At 30.0% G+C, this 12,298-nt stretch overlaps 1 protein-coding gene across 1 annotated transcript; it reads right to left on the bottom strand.

Annotated features, from left to right (window-relative positions):
- Positions 1 to 5,259: 5,259 nt before the first annotated feature.
- LOC122511998 lies at positions 5,260 to 10,354 on the bottom strand. Its single transcript, XM_043627602.1, has 3 exons — positions 10,208 to 10,354; positions 5,602 to 6,250; positions 5,260 to 5,406 (listed from the first exon to the last, which is right to left on the bottom strand). Exons 1-2 carry the CDS (start codon positions 10,352 to 10,354, stop codon positions 5,801 to 5,803), a joined length of 597 nt encoding a protein of 198 aa, XP_043483537.1. The 3' UTR covers positions 5,260 to 5,406; positions 5,602 to 5,800.
- Between the last annotated feature and the right edge of the window lie 1,944 nt (positions 10,355 to 12,298).

Raw genomic sequence — 12,298 nt, 5'->3', positions numbered from 1 at the left:
GTTGGTACAAGCTGTTTTGTACAAAGCTGTTATTTCCGGACTCTGTACAAAGATATTTGTACTGAGCTAGCTCGGTACAGAGATGTTTGTACAAAACTAGCTCAGTACGATTTCTCCTGTACAATGTTGTCCATAACAGTTGATTTGTTTATTGTTGACACTTTACCAACAATCAAATCAAAAGATTAATGATTAATAATTTAAATTATAAATTGGAAACGATTTCAGTATTATAGCAAATTTATTCGAAGGTACACGTAAATATAATCATGAATACTTTTGACATGAAAAATTATTTTTAAAATAAATTGTACAATGATATAATACAAACAGTGATCGATTCAAAAAATGAAATTAAAAAAATTCTAGTGATTATCGGCGTTTGAGAAGATATGACGTATTAATAATTGAAGATGAAAAAAAATTGATAGTTCCTTTACATAATAATGCCAGCGAAAGTGTGAAATATTTTGTTCATAATAATAAAATTTTTAATATACTCAAATCTGCTCATACTAAAACATTCATTTCTTTAAGGATTGTCACCGCCAATATAAGGAAATGAGAGAAACTTATAAAAATTTGACAGTTTGTTCTGTATATTATTTTAGAAACATATATTTTTTCAGAATTTTTTACCACGTAGTTTTTTCTTAAAAAAATTAATTAAATACTTTTTATAATATTTAAATCTTTAAAAAATTTTATCATTAATTTTTACATCTTTTTTTAATGTTTTTTTTTCTTTCAATAAAATAAATATATAGGTTTTTTGATTAAAATTATGAAACTGAAAATTTTTTTTGAGGTTGCAAACATGCTAAAATCTTTGTCTTCTCAAATAATAACAATAACAAAAAACATTTGAAGATACTAACTAATATACAAAAATTTTATTAGGGTGACCACCTTAGGGCCCTGACCACCTTGGGGCCCTCTCCCCTATGCAATACTGTAAAAAGTATGTCTTATTTTTATTTAAAACAGTTTTAATTACAACCATTTTTGAATTAATTTTAGCTTTGAGAGAATTATTTTAAGTTATAAAATTAACTTAATTCAGTTTTAAGCTTAAAAATATTAGCCTTTTTTAATCATTTTGGTTTAAAGGTGTAAAAGTTTTAAAATTTTTTCTTTTCTGCGAAATAAAAAAAAAGTTTTAGCTATTTCGAATAGCTCTTAGTAGACCATTTACACAGTCAATCTTCAGTAATGCGAACTTTAATTATAAAATTACTTTTTATATCCCACATGCACAAAAATGTCGATTTTCAAGTTGCTGACGATGGGAAGTAAAATCATTCATTTTTTTGACCGTTTGAAATTGAACGCTATCTTCATAAAAGTAGAATAAGTAAATAACTTATTCTCCCTGTCGTCTGTTTCCTTAAATCGACACTTTTGTGCATTAGGAATAAAAAGTATCGTAAATAACACGAGAACAAAGGCAGTTAAATTTGTTTACGCGATGATTTTAGTGACACGACTTATCTGCAGAATTAAAATATAATGTCAGTTTTAAAAATTGTAAATTTTAAATGTAAATAAATCAGACTGATTAATTTTTAAAAATATTTTATCAGCGCAATGAGTACTTATTTTGATTTTTGAAAATTATAATTTTAAAGGCCAGATTATTCAAAATAGAGAATCCAATATGACAAACAATAAAAATTAAAATTCAATCAGATTCATTTTATTTATTTTATTTATTTTATTTATTTTATTTATTTTATTTATTTTATTTTATTTATTTTATTTTTATTAATCATAACATTTTTAAAAATATTCTTTGTTAAAACCAAAACAGAAATTTATTTGAATTAAACACAATTATTCAAACAAATATTATTTTTGAATCAAAGCAGTAGATATTTTCTATATATATTGTTATCTCACGAACCGATTAAGATTTTTAAACTCTTTTGGTCTAAAGTTAAATATGAAACTTTAACCTATGTAAATTTAAAATTTTTTCTACAATTATTAAAAAATATGCCAAAGTTGAAAAAACTTCAAAAAAAAATTTTTTTTTGTAAATTTTTTTGAAAAGTTGACTAAGAAATCAATATTTACAATAAACAGGCATATATTATTAACTATTTTAGAAATCTAATTTAAGTATTAATTAATTTTTAATTTAATTTTAAAAAATGTTGGCCCCTCGTTTATATAGAAAACTGTACTATTTAGGGGCCAAAAAACGGTTTTTTATTTTTCAAAGTATGAAGTACCCTTTCAATCATCTTGCAAAAAATATATGTTACTTTGAAATGCCTATTATTTAAAAAAAAATGTTTTTTAAAAAAAGAATAAAAAAAAATTTTTTTACTGACTTTTTACTGACTTTCTTTGTTAGAATTTGGTCGGAAATTTTTTTTTAATAACTGTTCATATTGTATTGTACAAAAAATTTTTTTTTATAAAAATCGGTTCAACCATTTTGAAGGAAAAAAATTTTTGAATTTTTTTAAATTTTTCAAAAAAATTGTATAACTCAAAAACAAAATTTTTTTCGAGTTAAAACTTGGTGAAAATAAGTCTCATATTAGGTCAAGATTATTCCCAAAATATAGACCCAATACAAGAGGGGGCACTTCTTACATGCTTATACTGCTACGGACTTAATATTCGTTCAAAGTACTAACCTCGTTACTCCGGAAATTTTTTATTAGTATCAAGTACTAACCTCGGAACTCCATAATTAAAAGAATAAACAGTTGTAGAAAGAGGTAAGTTAAAAAAATTTTATATTATTATGTAAAAGAAGTCCCTCAACATCTAACAAAATCCATACTTTTTCCTAAATATCCAATCTAATGTTTATAAACAGTTTTATTGCTCTTCTTTAAAGTTGCATTAAATGGAGTTACAAGGTTTGCAGATTAAGGTGACGAAATGTATGTCTATACATGTTTATATATATTATAATTATATTATACAATATAATACACAAAAAATAATTTTTTTCAGAGTTATTGAAATATTTTTGACACTGTAGATTGCTTGCTCTAACTCTTTTAAATAAATTTCCAATGGACCATTAACCTTTCCCGATGTAAAGCATCAGTTTACAACTTTGTCTATAGCTTTGAAGGCAACATGTAGGGAACAATTTCCAAATATCCAACTTTTTCATAAATTTCAAAATCATTTAGTTTATCTGCCTCACTTAACAATTTTCGACATGTGCTTCCTTCAAAACTGTCGCTATGATAGTTTTTGGAAACAATTTTTAGTTTTTGAGGCCATAGCAAGGCTCTCTCTTTTCCCACAACAGAAACCAACCCGTTTCAAAATAAGTGGTTGACAAAGCCTTCCATTAGGTGCAGTGCCGGCCTTAGCCGTTTTAGCGCCCTTGTGCGGAATTTCAATAGCGCCCCTTGTAAGGGGAGGTCGTCACGTCAAGTTTCTTCACAAATTAATGAAATTCGAAGAAACTGACTGTAAACAAGATGTAAATAGAAATAAGCAGAAGATTCTATTAAAAAACAACTTTAACACACTGAAAAAATATTACGTAATGTTAAACAATAAAAAAAACTCGTAAATATTCAAAAATAAGAATGGCAGATCCTATATAGCGTCAATTTTTTAATATTCACCTAATTCGCCTGAAACTTATTAATTGAAAATGGCGGATTCAATATGGCTGACCAATTTTAAAAAATGAATTTTTTAAAAATTCGTCAGCCACTTTGAATAACTAAGGTGAAATACGTATTCAGCGATCCCAAAAACCCTCGAGTAACAAGTTTCAAGTAAATCTGATAAATTTTTAAATAATTCGACAGCCATATTGTATTCGCTATTTTGAAGATACTTGACGTGATGTCGGAAATCTGAGTTCGGATTCGAATTCAACGACTCAAAAAACATAAAAAAATATAGTCCGGTCAATATTTCCTTTAAGAAAATGTTGTGGTCCTGTGTTATATGGATTACTTATACGTAACATTTAATAAGTAGATTGTACCTCCGAAAGAGTGCAACGTAAGAAAAAATTCTGTATATGAATTTTGTAAGTTCCTTTAAGCTCTACAACTTTTCTATTTACACTAAAACGCAAAAATAGTTTTTTTGATACGAAAAACGGGACAAACTGATTCTTTGCAATTTTGGCGCCCTCTAGCTTTCGCACATTAAGTTGTACAGTAGGGGCCCAATGAGATAAAATGTATAGAAATTTGTTCTCTACAACTTTTATTTAAGAAATTTTTCAGTACGACTTACGGTTTTTGTACAAAATCAAATCCAAAGAAATTTTAAGTTGGTGTAACTTCAAAAAATTGACCTCAAAAAAAAATGTTGAAATTTCATTGAATTCGGTTTAGTAGTTTTCGAGAAAAATGAGTTTTTCGATTTTGCTTTCCCCCTCCATAACTCCCCCAAAAAATCAAATTTTAAGTTCATATTTATAGGAATTGTTACTCATGTTGGTGGTAATATGTGGAATTAATTTGAACCGATTTCAAGCGGGGCAAATTTTACCTACTTACCCCCGTATGCCATTTATGTAAGATTTAAAATTCTTTATCACATTGAAGTTGACACCCAAAGCGAAATAAATCACAAGTTTACTCATTTTTGAAACTTCCTATTTCAACAAAAAACGTCATTAGACTTCCACCAAATTTTTGGTGGAAGTTGACACCCAAAGCAAAATAAATCACAAGTTTACTCTTTTTTGAAACTTCCTATTTCAACAGAAAACGTCATTAGACTTCCACCAAATTTTTTGTTTTGTACGTGAAAGACAGTTTTTTTAGTTTTTCTTTGTAAATAATAAACCTACGTGCCGAAAATTTTTCGACATAGTCTGTTTCGGTAATTCTACCTCATATATTAAATAAGAAAAATTTCAATCAGTCATTTCTCATAAAATTGAAGTGGTTCAATGTATATGTCGTAGGCAAGTAGCTTAATGCCTAGGAATTACGCTAAATTTTGACAAATAGAAGAATGGACATGTGGAAGATGTGTATTCTTCTATTTGCCTGGAGTCAATCAGTAATTAAGCTTATTTCCTCGTTATTAAGCTACTTGCCAAAATGGCCTCTGGCAAATAGAAAATTTGACGTGTATTATATAACGCAGTGTAAGCATCGATTTATAAACAAGTTTTGTAAACATTATTTATTTATTGTCAGCGTTAATTTGAATTTTATTTCATTTGTTCCAACAAGATGTAGATTGGTGACATCGAGAATTGCATTATAATTTAAAACAGATTATTTTGACATTGGTTGGAAGCTGCTGTGCAGTTACACTTTTTGTAACCGAGTCCTCCACACATGGACTGCCGAGATGCTGCCCTTCTCAAAGTTAAAATATCATCTCTGTTAACATAACCAAGTCCAATCTTAACGGTTCCAGATTTTTTAATGTCGGTTCTCGGAAACCAGCCTTTAATAAAAAATTAAATGTAATTGCAAAATTATGTTATAAAATAACTTTGAATAATTTAAAAATTAAATGTTTTATAAAACATTTAATTAATAATAAAATTTTAATTTAAAAAGAATTTAATTAAAGAAAATTTTAATTAATAATAAAAATTAAAATCATTATAATTGAAAATAATGTAATTAAAAAAATAACCTTTAAGTATGACACTCTCCGTTCCAATTTGATGGACACCATTTTTAATGTCCATAATAACTCCAATATATTTGCAAAGTCAAGGGGTCCTCGGTCAACAGAAGAAAACTAATAGCGTGATGCAATCTCCAATTATCAAGGAGGGAAATTTCTCTTGAGAAAACGTTTGCATTTTCTTAGCTACAATTTGTTGTCTTTCTTAGCAATCCTGTTGACTGTCAACAATCGTCATTCCCTTAGCACATGAAGAACACATAAGGCTGTTTTCAGTTGTTAAATCTAAAACGCCACAATTAATATGCATGTGTAGGTTGCACTTGGTGCATAAAGCAGAATTATTAATATTTAATTCCAAGCCACAACTTCCACAGGGTAGAGGATTATTGCAAGTATTTACATTTTTCGAAGGTTGTTCCTCCACGTCAATTTTTTCATCAATAGGAGAGTTTTCCACGTCCACCATAATATTTTCTTTCTCATCAATTCCATTCAATTGTTTTAGAGCTTCTTCCAAATCTTCTTCAGTATCCAATGAATCCGCTACGTTTCTTGGTAAATTAATACTAACTAATCCACATTTTATTGGACTTAGCGTAGCTTCATATGGCGTACGATTTATAACCCTATGTTTCGATATAATTTTCTGACACTGTTTAAATAGCAGATAGAAATTAAATAGCAAGAAACTTATTTTTATTTTCAATATTATACAATTCAAATTAAATGAAATACAATTAATTTTAATTGTTTAATATCAGTTCCCTAGATTAATAGAAAAGTATCTCTCTGTTTTAAAAATTGTGTTTTCGAGAAAAACGCGTTTCATGTTTTTGTAATTTTTTTTTCTTCAAGTATATATACACTACCGTCCAAAAGTATCAGGACGATTACATTCGACTCTATGAAAAAACATGCTATCACTTTTTCAATAATATTTCGGAAATAAAAGGAGGTACAAAAAAAACTTAAATACGGTTAGAAAGCTGATTAAATTCTGCGTAAAATAAGCCGTCTTTGAAGTCATTTCGTTAATTATTTTTTAAGTTGTAGAGTGAGAAAGAAATAAAAAAAATTATCAAATTTTCTCATTTTTGTCTCTTGACTTCAACTTTTTAAAAAATCTATAAAATTTTAGATAAAATTTTTCTAAAAACACAGACATCTTCGTTAGAACTTCAGCTTTAAAATAAGTCTTCGAAAATTAAAAAAGATTAATCTTTCTTCGATATATCATTAAAAATGTGAAGCTGTGTTTCGACCGATTGGTGCATTGAAATTCAACTGTGACGACTCGATTCTGGCTTCGCGCGGCAGCGAATGAGAGAAAACAGGGACGAATTTTTGCTGGAGAATAATAAATAATGATGTTTCACAAGTAATATAAAGAAACTCAAAAGTTAATTGTTTCCCCGCATGAATTCGTTCCTGTTTTCTCTGTCATTCGCTGCCGCGCGTATCCACAATCAAGTCGTCACAGTTGAATTTCAATGATTTCAATGCACCAATCGGTCGAAACACGGCTTCAAAATTTTCAATGATATATTAAAGACGGATTAACCTTTTTTAATTTTCGAAGGCTTATTTTAAAGCTAAAATTCTAACGAAGATTTGTGCGTTTTTAGAAAAATTTTATCTAAATTTTTCTAGATTTTTGAAAAAGTTGAAGTCAAGAGACAAAAATGAGAAAATTTTTTTTATTTCTTTATCTCTCTACAACTCAAAAAATAATTAACGAAATGACTTCAAAGACGGCTTATTTTACGCAGAATTTAATCGGCTTTCTAACCGTATTTAAGTTTTTTTTTGTACCTCCTTTTATTTCCGAGATATTATTGAAAAAGTGATGGCATGTTTTTTCATAGAGTCGAATGTAATCGTCCTGATACTTTTGGACGGTAGTGTAATTGTTTATATTTCTTTTGTTATAAGTAATATGGATTAAAAACAAATAATTTGTTAAGTAATATTGAAAAACTCTTAATTAAAAAAAATTTTAAAAATGTTATTTTCGACAATTTTTTTTTATTTTTAAAATACCAATAATTTCGTAATTTCTAGTCGAATCAAGTTGACAAATAGGTCAATCGAAGCGTTTTTTAATGCTCTACAAGTTGGAAATTATAGATGTGTTTGAAAAAACTCTACAAAACTAAAGAAAAACATTTATAGGTGTCCTAACATTTTTCCAAAGTTATGGTCAAAAAACGTTTTTTGTAAAATTAAAAATGCAAAAAAAAATTAGTTAAACCGGACAATTTTTTTAAATACATTTTTTGGACTTCTGAGCTCAAATTACATAGAAATTTTCATTTATTTATTTAAAACATTTATACGTGAAGTTCCTGTGCATATATAAAGTACTAATATGTCAAAAAATGACAATCCAAAATTTTGCAAATACAAAGCTTCCTTTATAAGGAAGCAAAATGTACCTAATTTTAATTACTTTTTCTAAAATAAATTAATTTTTTAAGTATATAATTAGAAAGTTTTTTAATAATTTAGAGTTTGTAGAACTTTATTGCCAAAAATTAATTTTTTTAAAATTTCATTAAAATTTTTTAAAATTAGAATGTTTAGGGTATTCTTCCTTGACTTTTCCCTGATTTCCAGACCAAATTAAGACTTTTTCCCTGAGCCTAAAAATTATTCTGATTCATTCTAAAAATTATTAGATACTTACTAAAAAAAATGTTCTATTACAATTTATTTACGATTGTCTTTAATTGTCAAATTATTCAAAAACACCAATAACTTCATTTTTAAATAAATATTTTATTATTATTTTTCCGAAGGAGTTAAGATTTTCAAAAATTTAAAATTCAATTCTTTTGAAATTCAATAACTTAGGTATATAAATATTATAATAAAAACATGAAGAATAAATGGACCACTCCGAGTCTTCGACTCGGTGTGATCAATTTCTTCATGTTAATTAATTATTTTAATACAAACATAGATAATTTATTGAATAACTGAATGTTTCTTAAAACTGAATTCTTACACATAATTTAATCAACAAATTTTTAAATAATTAATTTTTTCCGACGAATTTTAATATAATTTTTCAATTTATAAAGATAATTATGAAACGTAGACCAAAATTTTTTAATCAGCTTTCTAACCGTATTTAAGTTGTTTTTGTATCTCCTTTTATTTTCGAGACATGATTAAAAAAGCGACGGCATTTTTTTCATAGAGTCGCGTGTAATCGTCCTGATACTCGTGGACGGTAGTGTAAACGAACGTATATTTGAGTATTGTGCGAACCTGTGATATGGGGTCAACAAAAACTTTTTTGTGGTGTCAAAAGAAGAGAACTAAATGTAGAAGAAATATGCCTAAGACAAAATAAGTTTACAAAAATTGTTCATTAAGATGATAAGTAAAAATGTGTAAAGTAATTTGTTGTTTGTCTCACGCGTTTGTGTTCTGTGCGATATGACGTAAAACGACGCATGAGTCAGGGCTGAGGTTGAGTCCACAATTGATAAATCGGACGACTAACGTGAACGTAACGTTTACATTTCGTTAACGTGACATGCTCACAGCACGTGTTTGACAGATGTGTAAAACAAATCGTTCTGTGTAGAAAATAATTATTTATATTTCAATTTCAAATTTATTTTCAGTATTTAAATTTTAGTGTCTGTCAATTTTGAAGTATTAAATTGCTTCGGTAAAAAAAGGAACAATAAAAATAAAATTATACAGTTTAATATTAATTTATTCGGTATTCATAAACTTCAATCAGCATTTAAATTACACACGGTAAGTAATTTAAGTAATAAATAAATAATATTAAAAAAATGTTTTAAATTACGTGCATAAAAAATTATATAAATTTTCAGCAGATGTAGTTTCTAATATTTTTTATTTAGCATATAACAGTCAAAGGTTATAATACTGTTTTACCTGTTATTAATTTATTATTTACTTTTTATTTCAATCAGGGTTGCTACAATGTCTCGAAACCTGGAAATGTCAGTGAATTTTATTTTGTATTGAAAAGTAAGAAAAAATGAAAAAACACCTGGAAAATCCTTGTTAAGGGAATTGACTGCAAAGAAAAGCCGATTAATAGAAGAGGTTATTCTAATTGATGGACAGTTAAAAGTCATATAAAAACTATTAGTTTTTATATTTTCGAAATTAAATTACTTACTTTTATTTTTTAAATCGTGTTACAAAAACAGACCGCAATAAAGTATCTTAAATACATACGTTTTACATCGATTTCATGTCACAAATGAATAATTTTTAAAATACCAACGAAAAAATGTTGAAAACTGAGATATTTTTCTATAAATGATTAATATAGCAATAAAAAATTCTATGTTTTTATAAATTTTGCTTTTTAATTAATTACTTTTTATATAAATCAAACTTTTAATGTAAATGGGAAAATATTATTTGAGACATGTGAAAACTAGAAAAGTCAGGGAATTTCATTTGAGAAAAATTGTTGTAACAAGTTTAATGTAATAAAAGTTAAAACATAATTTTCTAAATATTTTATTTAAATTCTGGAAAGAGGAAAACGTTCTTCTAATACTTTATAGACTTTTTCATTTAGCTTCATAGCATCCTGACAAAACAGACGTACATTCTCCATTTCATAATCCAATTTCTTTTTTTTATTTACTGCAAATTTGTCCAATTGAGGTACTTTACAAACTGTTTTCGGTTTTGTTGCTAGAGTGGGAAGATTGTGATTTACTTTTGAAGCTGCAGGAACGGACGATCTCTTCATTTTTTTGTTTTGCTTCGTTGTAGAATTCGATGCTGATGATGTAGATTGAGCAGGTCTTTTTTGCGTATATGATAAATTAAAAGCCGCAGTAGGCGAGGAAGAGGATTGTTAAGAAACTTTTGAATGTAAAACAGATAGATTTCGAGTAGAAGATAAATTTTTTGACAAATTTTGAGAATTGAAACCGGTAACAGGCGAGACACTGGGTGAAGGTGTTGGTTCTGACATGGATGGATTTGAAGTCGAAGTGCCCAGCAATGCTATAACGTCTATGTAACTAACGGAGGCGGTTCAGGGTCCATCTTGGCCAGATGGTAGTACCCTGTTTAGGCTCGATCGTTCCCTCGATACGGGGCAAAGAATTAAAAAAAATGATGAAATGGATAAAGAATCAATTAAATTACTCCAAGTGGGTACCTCTGTAGAGGGTAATCCCACCACCGATTCTGATCGGGTTGAAGGCCCGGTAGTCGGTGCAGACGGCTCCAAGGATTTTGGAGGGAGCGAAAGCAAAAATTCTGAGGATGTGGGACTTAGCAGATTCGAAGAAAATGTTTTAGAACAGGTCGATCTGATCCCAAAAATACTTGACAGCATGTGGCGTGCTTGCAGGAAACAAAGAAACATTAGCAAGGATGTTCAGGATGGAATGGTGGAATTGGGGAAGGTGCACGAGGTGCTTCGCTGTAACCTGCGTTTTATACCTAGGCCCTTCATTAGCCCAAGCAAACCAAAGTCGAATCCTGAAATTCCTAGATCGATGTCTCACGCCACATCTGGCGAGAGCAAGCCCATCGACCCAAAGAAGCGCCCTAGAGAGTATGAAGGTCCGGAGACTGATTCTACTGTGACCACTCCCAAGGGTAAGAGGGTTAAGAGCAAGGAGACCAAGGAAAACCCTACTGTTATGGAGACGGAGGTGAGTAAGGCTGCTTCGGCCAGGGTTGCTTCTTATTCGGAGGCAACTGTGGAAAATAAGCCTGAAAACGAAAAAGACTTTGAAACCGTCTCCAATAGGAAACGGGAGGCCCGTAAGAGAAAGGCCTTGAAGAAAGCGGAGGAGAGGGAGCGACTTCAGAAGCGCCCCCCCCCCAAAATTAGAACAACGGAGGCAATAAAAATTTTGGCCCGGAATCCAGAGACCTACTATGATCTTATAAAACTGGCAACAACTTCGGTAAAGCCAGAGGAAACTGGCACAGAGATTGTGAAAATTAGGAGAACTCTTAAAAAGGAGGTTCTCGTTGTGGTAAAAAAGGGGGGCGAAACTTCAAAGTTCGCTCAGAATCTTACCTCCGTTCTTCAGGACAAGGCCGAGGTTACGGCTCTTGTCAGTAAAAAGACCCTCGAAATTCGGGAACTTGACGAAACAACTTCAGAAGAGGACGTTTTAACCGTCTTAAAGCAGAAGTTGCAAAAGCCCGAATTAGATGTGACTTGCCGACTTCTGACACGTTTTGGTGGTACGAAAGTGGGACTAGTACGCTTGAGTGAAACGGACAGCGAGAGTCTGCTTAAGCTAGGCAAAGTGCGTATTGGTTGGATAAACGCATCCATCCGAACGCACTTAGAAGTGACAAGATGTCAAAAGTGCCTAGCCTATGGACACGTGACCCGAATTTGCAAGGGCCCTGACAGAACAAAAAACTGTCGGAGATGCGGCGAAGCGGGACACTTCTCCAAAAAGTGTACTAGTGACAAGCCAAAGTGCATAACGTGTACAGATTTGGGAAAAACGGAAGTCAACCATATCCCTGGAAGAATTTCCTGCCCGGTTTACAAGGAGGAACTGGAGAAACTTAAAAGGGCAAATCCCTAAAGCTCCTTTAAGTCAACCTGCATACAAGTAAGGATGCACAGGTGCTCCTGATGCAAACAGCTAGGGAAAATGAGGTCAATATCCTGTTCTGCAGTGAGCAGTATCAAGGAAGCGACCTCGCACCT

The sequence above is a fragment of the Leptopilina heterotoma genome, unplaced genomic scaffold (assembly GCF_015476425.1).
Source record: "Leptopilina heterotoma isolate Lh14 unplaced genomic scaffold, ASM1547642v1 Lhet_92, whole genome shotgun sequence".
NCBI lineage: Eukaryota > Metazoa > Arthropoda > Insecta > Hymenoptera > Figitidae > Leptopilina > Leptopilina heterotoma.
This window is presented reverse-complemented; position numbering and strand designations above follow the sequence as displayed.